Here is a 19,249-nt window from a genome sequence, read left to right on the forward strand (position 1 = left end):
TTTTGAACGCGGCATGTGCATAGGAATGTGCTCATTGAATCTGTCAGTTTATTTCACAGTTGATGACGTTGCACGCAACCATTGGGTGATGGATGCAACCTCTGACCTTTGTGTGACGGAGTTGAACCGAATCTCGCGAGAGCTGAGGTATGCTAAACATTTGAGAACAAAGCTCCGTGAAATCAGCAGCATTTAGCGTTACGAACAGGTCCAAATCGCGCAAAAATAAAAGTAATTCGTTTACTTGAACACAAGATCACAAAAAGTTTTGTATTTTGCATGTTTCAAGATTCGTTCTGTTTCTCTGATCCTACCCTCTCATGTTCATGCTATTTCAGGAGGTATTGAGGCATATTTTTGCGTTCTAGTGGTTGTAACGGCGTTCTTCGTTTGTAGAAAGAGAGTCGGACCGAAATGCAGCGTGTAGGTTACTCATGACTTAAATGAAAGAATGCGTACATGAAATAACTCAATAACATGCAAAACAACAAACGGAACGTGAAACTAATTACAGCCTATCTGGTGACTATAACACAGAGACAGGACAAACACCCACGAAATACAACGCGAACTCAGGCTACCTAAATACGGTTCCCAATCAGAGACAACGATAAGCAGCTGACTCCAATTGAGAATCGCCTCAGGCAGCCAAGCCTAACTAGACACACCCCTAATCAACACAATCCCAATTACTACAAACCCCAATACGAAACACAACATATAAACCCATGTCACACCCTGGCTTACCCAAACATATACCAAAAACACAAAATATAATGACCAAGGCGTGACAGTGGTTATATAGGTACTCTGCCAAGCTGGGTAAATGAAATTTTAAAAAATGCAATCAGTACATGTTCAAAAACGTAATCAGCGTTATGTTAATAAGCGGACATCAACATGTTAATTATACAACCATGTTAAATATTGATGAATAGAAAAGGAATTAATGATTGATAGTTCAATATTGTATATATTAAATAATATCTGGAATAATAGTTGAATTTTCATTCCAGTAGATGGCAATGTCCCCATGCTGATCCAAGTCTGGGGTCTGAAGATTCAGAAACAAAAAAGTTTATGAACTTGAAATGCATCCTTGCATTGGTAGATGTGCTGTACATTGTTATAAACAGTAATGTTACACTGCTATAAACTGTTATTATCGCTGTTGTTGACTGTTATAGACACGAATAACATTATACTGTTATTACGTTGTTATAACAACAGACATACTGTGAAGGTCTTTATTTAAAAAATATATATATTTGGAAAGTTTACATCAATTGGACAGGCAGCACATGTATCTGTTTAATTATTACTTGATTCAAAATTTATGGACAGAAATGTTGGTTGAAATAAGGGAAGGGTGTAGTCTGTACAGTGCATTCAGAAAGTATTCAGATCCCTTCCCCTTTTCCACATTTTGTTATGTTACAGCCTTATTCTAAAATTGATTAAATAATTTTTTCCCTCATAATTCTATGCCCAATAACCTATAATGACCAAGCGAAAACATGTTTTTAGAAATTTTAGCAAATGTATTAAAAATGAAAAACAAAAATACCTTATTTACATAAGTATTCAGACCCTTTGTTATGAGACTCGAGATCAGGTGCGTCTTGTGTCCGTTGATCATCCTTGAGATGTTTCTACAACTTGATTGGAGTCCACCTGTGGTAAATTCAAATGATTGGATATGATTTGGAAAGGCACACACCTGTCTATATAAGGTCTCACAGTTGACAGTGCATGTCAGAGCAAAAACCAAGCCATGAGGTCTGTAGAGCTCTGAGACAGGATTGTGTCCAGGCACAGATATGAGGAAGGGTACGAAAAATTCTGCAGCATTGAAGTTCCCCAAGAACACAGTGGTCTCCATAATTCTTAAATGGAATAAGTTTGGAACCACGAAACCTCTGGCCGCCTGGCCAAACTGAGCAATCAGGGGAGAAGGGCCTTGGTCAGGGAGGTGACCAAGAACCTGATGGTCACTCTAACAGCTCGAGTTCTAATGTGGAGATGGAAAAACCTTCCAGAAGGACAACCATCTCTGCAGTACTCCACCAATCAGGCCTTTATGGTAGAGTGGCCAGACGGAAGCCACTCTTCAGTAAAAGGCACATGACAGCCCGCTTGGAGTTTGCCAAAAGGCACCTAAAGGATTCTCAGACCATGAGAAACAATATTCTCTGGTCTGATGAAACCAAGATTGAACTATTTGGCCTAAATGCCAATTGTAACGTCTGGAGGAAACCTGGCACAATCCCTACAGTAAAGCACGGTGGTGGCAGCATCATACTGTGGGGATGTTTTTCAGCGGCAGGGACTGGGAGACCAGTCGAGGGAAAGATGAACAGATCAAAGTACAGAGAGATCCTTGATGAAAACCTGCTCCAGAGCGCTCAGAACCTCAGACTGGGGCGAAAGTTTACCTTCCAACAGGACAACGACCCTAAGCACACAGCCAAGACAACACAGGAGTGTCTTCGGGACAAGTCTCTGAATGTCTTTGAGTGGCCCAGCCATCTCTGGAGAGACCTGAAAATCGCCATGCAGCGACACTCCCCATCCAAACTAACAGAGCTTGAGAGGATCTGCAGAAAAGAATGGGAGAAACTCCCCAAATACAGGTGTGCCAAGCTTGTAGTGTCATACCCGAGAAGACTTGAGTCTGTAATCGCTGCCAAAGATGCTTCAACAAAGTACTAAGTAAAGGGTCTAAATACTAATGTAAATGTGATATTTCTAAACACCAGTTTTTGCTTTGTCATTATGGTGTACTGTGTGTAGATTAATGAGGGGGAAAAAACGATTTAATCCATTTTAGAATAAGGTTGTAACGTAGCAAAATGTGGAAAAGGTCAAGGGGGTCTGAATACTTTCCAAATGCACTGTATTAACGAGTGATCTGCTACTGTATAATACAGGGTTGGTATAATGTAAAGTTAAAGTAAAATCATGACAAGCAAATCTTATTTTTTAACTCAGGTTTTATTCAAATAATATTTTTTGTTCTTCTATTAATTTAATTAAGAATTCATGTATACAGATTTGATTTATTAATGGTAACTAGGTTATCATGGCTATGTGTAATAGCATTGAGAACCCCTCTGGGACCAGAACTGACTTCACTATTACTGAACCGATATACTAACTATTATATCCCCAACTACACAGAGAGACAGCAATACATATCAAGACTGTTTCAAGGACAGCTTTTTTCCATCTACGTAACATTGCAAAAATCAGAAACTTTCTGTCCAAAAATTATGCAGAAAAATGTATCCATGCTTTTGTTACTTCTAGGTTAGACTACTGCAATGTTTTACTTTCCGGCTACCCGGATAAAGCACTAAATAAACTTCAGTTAGTGCTAAATACGGCTGCTAGAATCCTGACTAGAACCAAAAAATGTATCATATTACTCCAGTGCTAGCCTCACTACACTGGCTTCCTGTTAAGGCAAGGGCTGATTTCAAGGTTTTACTGCTAACCTACAAAGCATTACATGGGCTTGCTCCTACCTATCTTTCTGATTTGGTCCTGCCGTACATACCTACACGTACGCTACGGTCACAAGATGCAGGCTTCCTAATTGTCCCTAGAATTTCTAAGCAAACAGCTGGAGGCAGGGCTTTCTCCTATAGAGCTCCATTTTTATGGAATGGTCTCAGTCTCAACCTTTAAGTCTTTACTGAAGACTCATCTCTTCAGTGGGTCATATGATCGAGTGTAGTCTGGCCCAGGAGTGTGAAGGTGAACGGAAAGGCTCTGGAGCAACGAACCATCCTTGCTGTCTCTGCCTGGCCGGTTCCCCTCTCTCCACTGGGATTCTCTGCCTCTAACCCTATTACAGGGGCTGAGTCACTGGCTTACTGGTGCTCTTTAATGCCGTCCCTAGGAGGGGTGCGTCACTTGAGTGGGTTGAGTCACTGACGTGATCTTCCTGTCTGGGTTGGCCCCCCTCCTTTGGTTGTGCCGTGGCGGAGATCTTTGTGGGCTATACTCAGCCTTGTCTCAGGATGGTAAGTTGGTGGTTGAAGATATTCCTCTAGTGGTGTGGGGGCTGTGCTTTGGCAAAGTGGGTGGGGTTATAGCCTTCCTGTTTGGCCCTGTCCGGGGGTATGATCGGATGGGGCCACAGTGTCTCCTGACCCCTCCTGTCTCAGCCTCCAGTATTTATGCTGCAGTAGTTTATGTGTCGGGGGGCTAGTCTATTATCTCTGGATTACTTCAAATCAAATCAAATCAAATGTATTTATATAGCCCTTCTTACATCAGCTGATATCTCAACGTGCTGTACAGAAACCCAGACTAAAACCCCAAACAGCAAGCATTGCAGGTATAGAAGCACGGTGGCTAGGAAAAACTCCCTAGAAAGGTCTAAACCTAGGAAGAAACCTAGAAAGAAACCTAGAGAGGAACCAGGCTATGGGGGGTGGCCTGTCCTCTTCTGGCTGTGCCAGGTGGAGATTATAACAGAACATGGCCAAGATGTTCAAATGTTCACAGATGACCAGCAGGGTAAAATAATAATAATCTCAATGGTTGTAGATGGTGCAACAGGTCAGCACCTCAGGAGTAAATGTCAGTTGGCTTTCCATAGCCAATCATTAAGAGTATCTTTACCGCTCCTGCTGTCTCTAGAGAGTTGACAATAGCAGGTCTGAGACAAGGTAGCACATCCGGTGAACAGGTCAGTGTTCCATAGCCGCAGGCAGAATAGTTGAAACTGGAGCAGCAGCACAACCAGGTGGACTGGGGACAGCAAGGAGTCATCAGGCCAGGTAGTCCTGAAGCATGGTCCTAGGGCTGAGAGAGAGAGAGAGCATACTTAAATCCACACAGGACACTGGATACGACAGGAGAAATACTCCAGATATAACAGACTGACCCTAGCCCCCCGACACAAACTATTGCTGCATAAATACTGGAAGCTGAGACAGGAGGGGTCGGGAGACACTGTGGCCCTGCCTGACGACACCCCCGGACAGAGCCAAACAGGCAGGATATAACCGCACCTTCTTGAAGCACAGCCCCCACACCACTAGAGGGATATCTTCAACCACCAACTTACCATCCTGAGACCATCCTGAGACCATCCCGAGTATAGCCCACAAAGATCTCTGCCACGGCACAACCCAAGAGGGGGCGCCAACCCAGACAGGAAGATCACATCAGTGACTCAAACCACTCAAGGGACGCACATGGAAGAGCACCAGTAAGCCAGTTACTTAGCCCCTGTAATAGGGTTTGAGGCAGAGAATCCCAGTGGAGAGAGGAGAACCGGCCAGGCAGAGACAGCAAGGGCGGTTCGTTGCTCCAGTGCCTTTCTGGTCACCTTCACACTCCTGAGCCAGACTACACAACAACAAAGACTTAATGGTCAAGACCGAGTTTGCGTCTCTCACATGGATAGGCAGTCCATTTCATAAAAATGAAGCTCTATAGGAGAAAGCCCTGCCTCCAGGTATTTGCTTAGAAATTCTAGGAACGTGCGTCTTGTGAAAGTAGCGTATGTGTAGGTATGTATGGCAGGATCAAATCGGAAAGATAGGTAGGAGCAAGCCCATGTAATGCTTTATAGGCTAGCAGTAAAACCTTGAAATCAGCACCAGCCTGCACAGGAATCCAGAGTAGAGAGGCTACCACTGGAGTAATATGATCGATTTTTTTTGTTCTAGTCAAGATTCTTGCAGCCGTGTTTAGCACTAACTGAAGTGAATTAACAGTTGACAGTAGGGTTTCCTCCCAAAAATACCCTAATGATGCAAATCTTCATGGTATGACACCAGATCCTATTAGTACAGTCTCTGAGGATTCAAAATGTTCCTCTTTATTGGAGACAACTTATATAGAATTAACAATATGCTAGCAACACGAATGAAGACAGTTGGTGGGGAAAGAGAGAGAGAGAGAGAGAGAGAGAGAGAGAGAGAGAGAGAGAGAGAGAGGAAGCATGCCTAAGATCACACAGTACACCAGGTAAGACATCCAGTTCCTAGCCCCTAGGCACATAGGTTATTGCAGCATAAATATTGGGGACTGAGACAGTTGGAATGGGCCAATGTGAAAATGTTCTCTTCAAAACATGTTTAAATCGTGTTCTGTTAAGAGTTGACAGCAGTTATCTGCCGCAATTGTTGCACCCCCTATTACTAGCCTGTTCAACCTCTCCTTCGTATCGTCTGAGATCCCCAAAGATTGGAAAGCTGCCGCAGTCATCACCCTCTTCAAAGGGGGAGACACTCTAGACCCAAACTGTTACAGACCTATATATATTCTACCCTGCCTTTCTAAAGTCTTCGAATGCCAAGTTAACAAACCGATCACCGACCATTTCGAATCCCACCGTACTTTCTCCGCTATGCAATCTGGTTTCAGAGCTTTCAGAGTCATGGGTGCACCTCAGACACGCTCAAGGTCCTAAACGATATAACCGCCATCGATAAAATGCAATACTGTGCAGCCGTATTCATTCACCTGGCCAAGGCTTTCGACTCTGTCAATCACCACATTCTTATCGGCAGACTCAACAGCCTTGGTTTCTCAAATGACTGCCTCGCCTGGTTCACCGACTACTTCTCAGACATAGTTCAGTGTGTCAAATTGGAGGGCCTGTTGTCCGGACCTCTGGCAGTCTCTATGGGGGTGCCACAGGGTTCAATTCTCGGGCCGACTCTTTTCTCTGTCTACATCAATGATGTTGCTCTTGCTACTGGTGATTCTCTGATCCACCTCTACGCAGACGACCCTATTCTGTATACTTCCGGCCCTTCTTTGGACACTGTGGTAACTAACCTCCAGACGAGCTTCATTTAAGCATTTACATTTACGTCATTTAGCAGACGCTCTTATCCAGAGCGACTTACAAATTGGTGCATTCACCTTATGACATCCAGTGGAACAGTAGTGCATCTAAATCTTTTAAGGGGGGGTGAGAGGGATTACTTTATCCTATCCTAGGTATTCCTTAAAGAGGTGGGGTTTCAGGTGTCTCCGGAAGGTGGTGATTGACTCCGCTGTCCTAGCTTCAATGCCATACAACTCTCCTTCCGTGGCCTCCAACTGCTCTTAAATGCAAATTAACCTAAATGCATCCTCTTCAACCGATCGCTGCCCGCACCTGCTCACCCATCCAGCATCACTACTCTGGACGGTTCTGACTTAGAGTATGTGGACAATTACAAATACCTAGGTGTCTGGTTAGACTGTAAACTCTCCTTCCAGACTCACATTTAGCATCTCCAATTCAAAATTAAATCTAGAACTGGCTTCCTATTTCGCAACAAAGCATCCTTGACTCATGCTGCCAAACATACCCTCATAAAACTGACAACCCACCAATCCTTGACTTCGGCAATGTCCTTTTCAAAATAGCCTCCAACACTCTACTCAGCAAATTGGATGCAGTCTATCACAGTGCCATCCGTTTTGTCACCAAAGCCCCATATGCTACCCACCACTGCAACCTGTAGGCTCTCGTTGGCTGGTCCTCGCTTCCTATTTGTCGCCAAACCCACTGGCTCCAGGTTATCTATAAGTCTTTGCAAGGTAAAGCCCCACCTTATCTCAGCTCACTGGTCACCGTAGCAGCACCCACCCGTAGCACGCACTCCAGCAGGTATATTTCACTGGTCAACCCCAAAGCTTATTTCTCTTTGGCCACCTTCCTTCCAGTTCTCTGCTGCCAATGACTGGAACAAATGGCAAAAGTCACTGAAGCTTGAAACTCATGTCTCCCTCTCTAACTTTAAGCATCAGCTGTCAGAGCAGATCACAGATCATTGCACCTGTACATAGCCCATCTGTAAATAGCCCATCTCATCCCCATATTGTTTTTTTGCTCCTTTGCACCCCAGTATCTCTACTTGCGCATTCATCTTCTGCACATCTATCACTCCAGTGTTTAGTTTCTAAATTGTAATTACTTCGCCACTACGGTCTATTTATTGCCTTACCTCCCTAATCTTACCTCATTTGCACACACTGTATATCGATTTTTTTCTATTGTGTTATTGACTGTACACTTTTTTATTCCATGTGTAACTATGTGTTGTTGTTTGTGTCGCACTGCTTTGCTTTATCTTGGCCAGGTCGCAGTTGTAAATGAGAACTTGTTCTCAACTGGTCTACCTGGTTAAATAAAGGTGAAATAAAAAATAAATAGTTTAAAACGATTAAAAATTCCAGCAACAGTGATGTTATTGTTGTGTCATTATAGTAAAAAATATATACAGAAAATATATATTTGTTAATTTATTTCGTTAATATATTGTTCGTTTACATTTTTTTATAAATACATGTTTAAGTCACTTTAAACTATAAATCAGAAAAACATCTTGTAACAGTCGTGTTACATTTTTTCAGGGGGACTTTTATTTAGACATTTTGCCGAATGATCACGTGACCTTAATGTCGCTTGTTTCACATTGCCAGAGAACAGCGAGTTTTGTTACCGCTGATTCCATTGAGCTGATTCCCCCTTCACTACATTGCTAGGCTACATTATAACCTCGAATGGATACATCTGACGGGCATTACAGGCTACATTATAACCTCGAATGGATACATCTGACGGGCATTGCAGGAGGGACAAATAACGGTATTTCTATTGAAGGGAGTATTGGCAGATTATGAAATCTGACCATTGCATACAATATATGTATTTTATGGAATTTCCATTTGTTTGCAATGAAGACATCTCAGATGGAGAAGATAAACGGACACAGGAAAGAAGCGGTATAATATGCACTCTTGCAAGCATCTCTTAAATAACATAATTTCGGCGAAAATGGTCGCAGAACTTTTGAGTTTTCCTTTAACTCATCTTTCAAATATATTTTCCTGACACCATAAGCTACCCTGTTGCGATACTGAGCTATGGTAATGGGTGAAACAGTGGGCGTTCATAGCCAGGGCCATAGTCGATAGTTATAAGGCAATGAAAGGAAACGGCTTTGCATAAATCCTACACCAGGACTGCTGCGTGAAGATGAGAGGCTTGCCCTTCTACCAAGAGGACGATTACAATACATCCACTGGGCATGACCAAAACATTGATATGGGACCTTGAAATCCATGCCTGAATCTCTTTTGTCCTATCTGCCCTTGGAGGGGGCGAGATAGAGGAGACTTTCCTCTTTGACTCAATATAAAGGAGAAGAGAGCGTTCACATCTGAGAAATGGATAAACTCACCGTCATATCAGGATGTCTCTTTCTAGCAGCTGATATCTTTGCTATCGCCAGTATTGCCAATCCGGACTGGATCAACACAGGAGATGCAGCTGGTAAGTTAGGTGAGCTAATTTAACTTAATTGACTATTTACTTGACAGCCGTGCACACACCATCTGTCTACCGTTGGTGTCTAGGCTGCTACAGCTGACTGTCAATAATGTGCATTGACACACTATTCTTCTAGAAATTCACTTCACATTGGCCAAACTTTTTGAATCACACTTTTTCCAAATATAACACTTTGGCATTCTGGTGTCCTTCCTCTTGACAGGTCAAGGGAGCTCCAGAATGTACCGAGGCCTTATCTAAGACCTTCTAAATGTTGTGTTACACCTATAGCCTTCCTGCTCTCTTTCTCCCTACATCCACATCATCACTCTCCAAAATACAGCTGCTGATAAATGATCTGCCCTCTACTTTTCCGCCCCACCATGCTCCTATACCCCATGTCCCTTCAAGGCATATATGCCTTCCTGTACCAGCTACTCACCTCCGTTGACAAATAGTGTGTCAGACTGAGCGATGTGAAGTGAGTGCCACTTATCCAGCTATGCCCTTGGAGGTCTGTTCAGCTCTCCACTCACTCTCTGTCTGTTATATGCATCTGACACAGACCGACTGAGGCATTGGCATTTCATCTACAGTCACCAGTCTGAGGGCATGGTAAAGTGAAGTGCAGCAGCAAAGGTAGGCTACTGCTTTTTTGTTGTTGTTGCTACAGCTACAAAACAGGCTACTTGGAATGAGCTGGTGACCTTTAAGCTACAGCTGTAGTCAGCAGATTGTAGCTCTGTGCTGTGGCCTACTGCATAAACGATGGGGTGACATTTTCCCCTGGTTGGTGTGAGGTAGGAAGATGTAACTTATTGAGTCCTGTGTTTAGATTTTAACGGTATCATTTGTGATCATACTTTTTAATGTTTTTATACATCATGTACACCGGGACAAAGAATTAAAACATAGGAAGGACCAAACTAGAGATAATATCCCACTTCCCTCCCACAAGACCACCAACATCACATAATGATGATGAGGTTTTAAAACATGGTTATAACAATGTTATAACTGTCTTATGTACCCAGCACATTGAGAATTTATGCAAACCTGAAAATGTACAATTTATAGCCTACATTACACTGTTACAACAGTCCATTAGCATTCAGGTAGAACACACAATGCACAGAAGGAACAGAAACATGCTTGACTTCCCTTGTGAGACTTCCTCCTTTCATCCCACACAACAGAGAAGGTATGAAATCAAGCAGGGTTAAAAGCCTTTTGTTCCAGCCTAATTTGCCTGCTAGTAATTACCAGGTGGAGAGAAGCATTGTTTGTAAATGGAGATGTGTGGAGTCTTTCCTGATGAGGTCCGCTGGGAGGTAGAATTCTTTCAGATGAAGCACTCACAACTCAATTATCAAGGAAATTGCCTTGACTGGAAGGCCCTGTTTGTATATCTGAGGTCCAAACATATTGTTTTGTTCATGTGAAATGGGTAAATGCATAGACCTAGTTGTTCCTGCCAATTAAGTTAATTTGCCAGTCTAGCATTTTAGCAGCACCCAGATGTTGATGCTCATTGCTCACAGATAAGAAGATTGGAAAATGTTATTATAAATCCAAAAGTCTCTCTTTCATCCCCTGAACTTTATCCTGGAAAGTCAGCATCATGGTTTATTTGTTGACAGCAAACCTCTGTCCTCTCTAAGTAGTTATCCAGGAGGTGAATCTTTGAACAAGTTTATAGAGGTGTGTGAGTTATACTAACGTGCCTCCTGGTTGTTACACAGGTATTCTGTAGTGAAGTCTGTAACAGCAGGGGACTGACTGGGGCTGCATGGGGAAGTGTTTACTAACTACAGACATTGGCCCACAATCACACACAGTCACACACACCTCCCTGTGTCTCAAAGCCCTGGCTATCAGACAAGCCGGATGTGTTACGCATCTAAAACAGTCCCAATAATTAGAAATGGCCTCCAAGAGTGCCAAGGAACAAAAAGTAGCATTTAGATCATTGACAAGCTATGGAATGGGTGTGTAAGCTTGCTAAAGAGAGGGAAATATTGTGTCATGACAGGATATAGTTAGAATAATAGTAGAGAGAATGATTTATTTCAGCTTTTATTTCTTTCAGCACATTCCCAGTGGGTCAGAAGTTTACATGCACTCAATTAGTATTTGGTAACATTGCCTTTAAATTGTTTAACTTGGGTCAAATGTTTCGGGTAGCCTTCCACAAGCTTCCCACAATAATTTTGTCCCATTCCTCTTGACAGAGCTGGTGTAACTGAGTCAGGTTTGTATGCTTCCTTGCTCGCACACACTTTTTCAGTTCTGCCCACACATTTTCTATAGGATTGAGGTGGCCGCTCCAATATCTTGACTTTGTTGTCCTTTAGCCATTGTTCCACAACTTTGGAAGTATGCTTGGGGTCATTGTCCATTTGGAAGACCCATTTGCGACTAAGCATTAACTTCCTAACTGATGTCTTGAGATGTTGCTCCAATATATCCACATACTTTTCCTTGCTCATGAAGCCATCTGTTTTGTGAAGTGCACCAGTCCCTCCTGCAGCAGCAAAGCACCCCCACAACATGATGCTTAGGTTATGTTATGTTATGTTAGGTTACGATATAGGACTCGTTTTACTGTGGATATAGATACTTTTGTACCTGTTTCCTCCAGCATCTTCACAAGGTCCTTTGCTGTTGTTCTGGGATTGATTTGCACTTTTCGCACCAAAGTACATTCATATCTAGGAGACAGAACGTGTCTCCTTCCTGAGCGGTATGATGGCTGCGTGGTCCCATGGTGTTTATACTTGCGTACTATTGTTTGTACAGATGAACGTGGTAGCTTCAGGCGTTTGGAAATTGCTCCCAAGGATGAACCAGACTTGTGGAGGTCTACAATTTATTTTCTGAGGTCTTGGCTGATTTCTTTTGATTTTCCCATGATGTCAAGCAGAGAGGCACTGCGTTTGAAGGTAGGCCTTGAAATACATCCACAGGTACACCTCCAATTGACTCAAATGATGTCAATTAGTCTATCAGAAGCTTCTAAAGCCATGACATAATTTTCTGGAATTTTCCAAGCTGTTTAAAGGCACAGTAAACTTCTGACCCACTAGAAATGTGGTACAGTGAATTATAAGTTAAATAATCTGTCTGTAAACAATTGTTGGAAAAATTACAATTGTTGAAACAATTGTTGGAAAAATTTACCGACTTGCCAAAACTATAGTTTGTTAACAAGAAATTTGTGGAGTGGTTTAAAAATGAGTTTGAATGACTCCAACCTAAGCGTATGTAAACTTCAAACTTCAACTGTATCTAAACTAATGAAAGGGTTTATCTTCCAAACAAATCAGCTAAAGTAAAAAAAACACCATTGATGGGAAGTTTTCCACTCAGATCTCTGTCCGGTACTATAACATGATCTGTATCAGGGCTGTTCATATATTATTCATCTTCCATTCATTTGTGATTCTGGTCATTGGGAAGCAAACTGGACCACTAGAATGAGTGAGGAAACATGACACATTAGTTTAGTTTAGTAATGATTAATTATATTCATTAGGATGCTATGTCAATAGCCATGGCATAACAGCTGTGGTCAACGTTACATACATTTACACTAGGCCTGCATGTGTGTCTTGACATCACAGGCGGCTGGTGGCGCCTTAATTGGGGAGGATTTTCTTATAGTAATGGCTGGAACTGAATAAATGGAATATAGAATACATCAAAGAGATGGTTTCTATGTGTTTGATAACATTCCATTCAAGCCATTATTATGAGCCGTCCTCCCCTCAGGAGCCTCCTGTGCTTTACATACTGAACACCGAATGGCAAATCACTAAATTGCTATTACTAAGCCTCAGTGCTGGCATCTAAGGACAAAGTTCCAATCTTTGGCAGCATACTCACATCAAGGGCAGTATACTATGTCCTTAAACCTTTGAGGGATGCTCATCATATAAGTCCATACTCATTCTCTCCTTCCCCTCCCCTCCCCTCTTTAGTGATGTACAGTATGTTCTTGTTTCAGAGCCATAATGGGGTATTTGTAAGTCTCAGCAGGACTGGACCGATCTGTCCAATTACTAAATTCCTCTCCATCCATCTCTCTAATCCAATAGATAAAAAATGGTTGTGCCAAGGCCACTGTTAGTTCCTCTCTCCTCTAGCCGCTCTTTCTCCATCCTCTGTTCTTCTCTCCGCTCTGCCAAAGCCTCTGTTCCTCTCTCTGCTTCGTCCCGAGCCACTGGAAATGACAAGGTGCTGGCAAACTGCTCGCCTCATGAGAAACAATGATTTAATTTTACATTTCTCTCTTAAAAATCTATACTGGTGAATTGTCCTTAATAGATGACGAGGGGGTTGAGTGTTGCTGAGTTGACATACAGTGGCAAGTCAAAGTATGTGAACCATTTGGAATTACCTGGATTTCTGAATAAATTGGTCATACAATTTGATCTGATCTTCTTTAAGTCACAACAATAGATAAACACAGTTTGTTTAAACTAATAACACACAATCAATCATACGTTTTCACGACTATATAGAACATACCGTGTAAACATTCACAGTGTAGGGTGGAAAAGTATGTGAACCCTTGGATTTAATAACTGGTTGACCCTCCTTTGGCAGCAATAAACTCAACCAAACATTTTCGGTAGTTGCGGATCAGACCTGTACAACAGTCAGGAGGAATTTTGGACCGTTCATCTTTACAAAACTGTTTCAGTTCAGCAATATTCTTAGGATGCCTGGTGTGAACCGCTCACAAGGTCATGCCACAGCATTTTAAATGGGGTTGAGGTCAGGACTCTGACTGGGCCACTCCAGGAGGCGTATTTTCTTCTGTTGAAGCCATTCTGTTATTCATTTGACTTTTACTTACTGTGTTTTGCGTCGTTGTCCTGTTGCATCATCTAACTTCTGTTGAGCTTCAATTGGCGGACAGATAACCTTACATTCTCCTGCAAAATGTCTTGATAAATTTAATTCATTTTCCCGTCGATGATAGCAAGCTGTCCAGGCCCTGAGGCAGCAAAACAGCCCCAAAACATGATGCTCCCTCCACCATACTTTACAGTTGGGATGAGGTTTTGATGTTGGTGTGCTGTGCCTTTTTTCCCCACCAATAGTGTTCTGTGCTCCTTCCAAACAACTCCACAGAATGTCCACAGAATATTTTGCCAGAAGTGCTGTGGAACATCCAGGTGCTCTTTTGCGAACTTCAGACGTGCAGCAATGTTTTTTTCTGGACAGCAGTGGCTTCTTCTGTGGTGTCCTCCCAGGAACACCATTCTGGTTTAGTGTTTTAGGTATCGTAGTCTCGTCAACAGAGATGCTAGCATGTTCCATAGATTTCTGTAAGTCTTTAGCTGACACTCTAGGATTCTTCTTAACCTCATTGAGCATTATGCGCTATGCTCTTGCAATCTTCTTTGCAGGACGGCTACTCCTAGGGAGAGTAGCAACAGTGGACGGATGAACATCCAGGCTTTTAGAGATACTTTTGTAACCCTTCCCAGCTTTATGCAGGCCAACAATTCTTAATCTTAGGTCTTCTGAGATCTCTTTTGTTCGAGGCATGGTTCAGATCAGGCAATGCTTCTTGTGAATAGCAAACTCAAATTTTGTGAGTGTTTTTTATAGGGCAGGGCAGCTCTAACCAACATCTCTAATCTCATCTCATTGATTGGACTCAAGGTTAGCTGACTCCTGATTCCAATGAGCTTTTGGAGAAGTCATTAGCCTAGGGGTTCACATACTTCTCAAACCTACACTGTGAATGTTTAAATCATGTATTCAATATAGACAAGAAAAATACAATAATATGTGTGTTATTAGTTTAAGCACACTGTGTTCGTCTACTGTTGTGACTAAGATGAAGATCAGATCAAATTTTATGACCAATTTATTCAGAAATCCAGGTAATTCCAAAGGGTTCACATACTGTTTCTTGCCACTGTATTCTGAGTTGGGTCAGGGACAGACAGGAAGGGTGGAGTTCGTATACGATCTTGTTGTTGTCGAAAGCGTTATGTCTTCAGCAGGCCTAACTAACTGACATAATTGGACCCACCAGGCTTTGGGGCAGGAGAGCAGAGGCTCTTAGGCAGTGAGTTACTTTCTGATGTAAGGCCTCTCTTCCCTCTCTCTCCTTTATCTTATCTCTCTCTGTGGTGTCAGGGGCTCTGGTCCTGAGCCATCTGAGTCTTACGCCATTGATTGATTCCTCAGGGACCCCTGGCATTGGTTCAGGGCCTAGGAGTCCCACTCTTCAGCCTTGTCATTATACCAACCCTCCTTGAGCTCTACTTTGTGTGGTCACAGGGGACTGGAAGTGGAAACTGGTGTCACCAGGGAGGTCATTAGTCCAGTCGTGATGTAATGCCGTCATGCCTCATACAGATCTTAGCTTATCTAATGGTGACACCATCACAAGTTGAGGGATATTTCATAACTGATGCAATCTGCTGCTCTGGGTTATGCTTCTTCTAATAAAACAATATGTACATCTTGTGGTGGGACAGCACAGTTGACCAGCGAGAGTATGCTATGTGTGTGATGAAAGATACTCTCCCTCTGTGTGTCTATATGATTAAGCACTCTCTCTGTAGGTGCTCTGACAGCAGGACTGCTGGTCGTGTGTGATCTAACCCTGACTGATCTCTGTCTCTCTCTCCCTAGGTTCCCTGACAGTAGGCCTGGTGCGGCAGTGCCAGACCATCCACGGTCGTGACCGGACCTGTATCCCCCCGCGGCTGCCCCCAGAGTGGGTCACCACCCTCTTCTTCATCATCCTGGGCATCATCTCCCTCACGTTGACCTGCGGCCTGCTAGTGTTATCACACTGGTACCGTGAAGCCACTCGTTACGCCCGCTGGATTGCCTTCACTGGGAGTATGTTTCATTTGGACTTATTTAACGGTTATTCAACCAGGCTGGTCAATGGAGAACCAGTTCTTGTTTACAGTGACGGCAAAGAGACAAAAACCACAATAGGATAAATACAGAAACTAGCCAACAACCCTTTCATTCATGAGTGGGGCCAGACATAACCCCCCATTATCCCCTATGTGGGCTCTGGTTAAAGTAGTACAGACTAGGGAATATCCATTAGTTGGCCTACAGCTTCAAAGCACCTTAAGATTCTTGTTATATCACTAATGGATGTTAGCGAATGGATTTGAGATTAATGTCACTTGGGTTTCATTTTAGGAAAAGCTTTTGTGTGGTAACTGTGTCTGTGCTGAGTGGCTCCTTGAACACGTAGGCTACAGTAAATGGGTCTGTTGCTATTTTAAGAGGGAAAGAGACCATGGGGCTGCTATTAGCAGACCTAAAATCAGTAGGAGGGATTTTAGTGGTCCAAGGGATATGACGGAATAACATTCTTAGTTATTATTATACTCCGATAGGTTATTTTAGCTGAATCATTATTGGGCAAAAATGACCTTGAGGTATAATAATAAAGTAATGACAATGTAATATGACAATGTAAATTGTTGAGCGCTCATGTGTAAAGATATATATTGTTAAATATCTATGGTCTATTTTGATATTATGGTCTATTTTGATATCAGAGGGGTGAGTAATGTCTGAATTAGTTTATTCTGGGAGTTATTGATCATAATGACTAGACATAACTGTGTGGTTTTAGGTATTCAGACTATTCACACTACATGATAACATGACATACAGTATGTCACTTAGATCAGGCTACAATGCCGATGAAAACGCAATATAGAATTTAGCCTGACATTGTGTACACTGTTGCTGCCTATTTTTTCAATGTTGTAAGAGATATTGCTCCCTAAATTGTATGCACTGTGAATAGTGTTTTTAAGACGACTGTGTTTCTAAAATGTTTTCTCTCTCCTCCACAGTGATCCTGTTTTGTATGGCGGCTCTTATATTTCCTATAGGATTTTACATCGATGAGGTTGGGGGACAACCTTATAAACTACCCAACAACACAGTGGTGGGGTCCTCATATGTACTCTTTGTTCTATCTATATTTTTCACTATAGTGGGACTACTGTTTGCAGGAAAGGTCTGCTTGCCTGGGTGACATATTGGACACTTAAGTGTCCCGCTTGCGTCGCCTCATTAGCTAGCTTTTGAGGTGGCACCATCGGCTAAGACGCTTAAGGAGGGCGGCTACGTGTGTTTTGTAAGGCAGAGGTCCTGAGTTCACGCCAGGTATGGGCCAAATCGCGAGGAAGTGGTACTGGCTAAGCAAGCAGCGTGACAGCATGACGTTTGAAAATGGATGCCTGGAAGGGAAAAATAGGAACTGTGAGAAACACACTTTCTCTGTGTTTGTGGAACTCTCTGATGCACCTTTGGATGACAGGTCTCTACAGCCCCTAGCCCTGGTCCCATAAGACAGGTAGTAGGCACTAGCTTTTCTGTGGTCATAGATATGGGAGGAATGGACACCTATCCAGTCCCTTCACAGATCAGTGAACACAGAAGTTTTGTTCCACGAATAGAGTGCCTTTTCGGGTAGTGTACCTTTTTATTTCACCTAATTTTAACATTTTGTCATAAAAAGCACGTTTTAACGTCATAAGAAATATGTTTCTCCAACTCCTTTTGAAAAAAAAATATTTAAAAAGGAATCATTTCACCATATTTAAACGAGAGTTCAGTTGACGTAACAGGGTTGACCTTAAACCTGAGCGACATGAATCACTAATCAAATGAAATAAATAATAAATCTTCAGAAATCACTTTGTCAAAGCAACAAATGTTATTAGGGCTTTACATTGGTTATGAACACTTGGGGAAAGTTGGGGATGTTAAGTGGGTTAAAATCTTTAAGTCGGACAAAAATGACATGGGACATGCCAAAATGATCACAATTCAGGATAAGACCCAGATGCACAGTTCGAATCACAGATATTTATTAACAAAACGGGGCAGGCAGACGACAGGTCAAGGGCAGGCAGAGGTCGGTAATCCAGGGCAGAGACAGTAAGGTACAGAACGGCAGGCAGGGTCAGGGCAGGCAGAGGGGTCAAAACTGGAAAAACAAGAAAAACGGGGTAGACAGAAAACAGGAGTATGGGGAAAACACGCTAGTAGGCTTGACGAGACAAGACGAACTGGCAACAGACAAACAGAAAACACAGGTATGAATGCACAGGGGATAATGGGGAAGATGGGGAAACACCTGGAGGGGCTGGATACAAGCACAAGACAGGTGAAAAAAAAATCTGAAAATTGGGATTTTCTGAGAAAACCAATGTATTTTAATTTAAAACACACTACAAATATTTTTTTAAATGTTTAGTTAGAGTGTAGATGTATATAGTGCCTTCATACCTCTTGATTTATTCCACATTTTGTTGTTACATACAGCCTGAATTCAAAATGGATACACACAATAGCCCATAATGACGAAGTGAAAACATGTTTTTAGAATTTTTTGCAAATTCATATAAAATGTCATTACAGAAATATATATTTTACAGAAGTATTCACACACCTGAGTCAATACTTTCTAGAAGCACCTTTGTCAGCTGTGAGTTTTTCTGGGTAAGTCTCTAAGAGCTTGCCATACCTGGATCGTGCAACTTTTTCCCATTATTCTTTTGAAAATTCTTCAAGCTCAGTCAAATTGGTCCTTGACACATCATACTAAAATGAGTGTCTCGGATTTACGTAAAGAATAATACAAAATGCTCTGAGACCAGGTTGGTTATAGAGCAGCAAAGCACAGTTCAGAGCCAGCTACTGGCAAGCAGGGACAAGGTTGGGCTGCTGAGAAGGTTACCTCTCTCTCCCACTGGCCCACTGTTGATAAAGGTCAAGCAGCAGTCATTCAAAAGCCTTTCTGCTCTGACCTTCCCTCCACGCACAGCACAGCACACCACTGCTATTATCAGCCCTGCGGAACACTTAAATCTTGGATTATTATTTTTGTTGTGTCCTGTATGTAGGCTGCTGTGTCCTTGGCTGGGATTAATTCCATTTGCG

At 42.4% G+C, this 19,249-nt stretch overlaps 1 protein-coding gene across 2 annotated transcripts; it reads left to right on the top strand.

The window, feature by feature from the left end:
* Positions 1 to 8,443: 8,443 nt before the first annotated feature.
* On the top strand, positions 8,444 to 18,000 carry LOC115144255 (uncharacterized protein C16orf52 homolog B). Of its 2 annotated transcripts, none has more exons than XM_029685149.1 (3): positions 8,444 to 9,304; positions 15,953 to 16,165; positions 17,152 to 18,000. In XM_029685149.1, the coding sequence occupies exons 1-3, from the start codon at positions 9,190 to 9,192 to the stop codon at positions 17,334 to 17,336; spliced, it is 513 nt and encodes a 170-aa protein (XP_029541009.1). In that variant the 5' UTR covers positions 8,444 to 9,189; the 3' UTR covers positions 17,337 to 18,000. The 2 variants fall into 2 exon arrangements, with proteins under 2 accessions (XP_029541009.1, XP_029541010.1); XM_029685150.1 differs by having other exon boundaries at positions 8,444 to 9,295.
* The last annotated feature ends 1,249 nt before the right edge of the window (positions 18,001 to 19,249 follow it).

This window comes from Oncorhynchus nerka, linkage group LG16, assembly GCF_034236695.1.
Source record: "Oncorhynchus nerka isolate Pitt River linkage group LG16, Oner_Uvic_2.0, whole genome shotgun sequence".
Lineage (NCBI taxonomy): Eukaryota > Metazoa > Chordata > Actinopteri > Salmoniformes > Salmonidae > Oncorhynchus > Oncorhynchus nerka.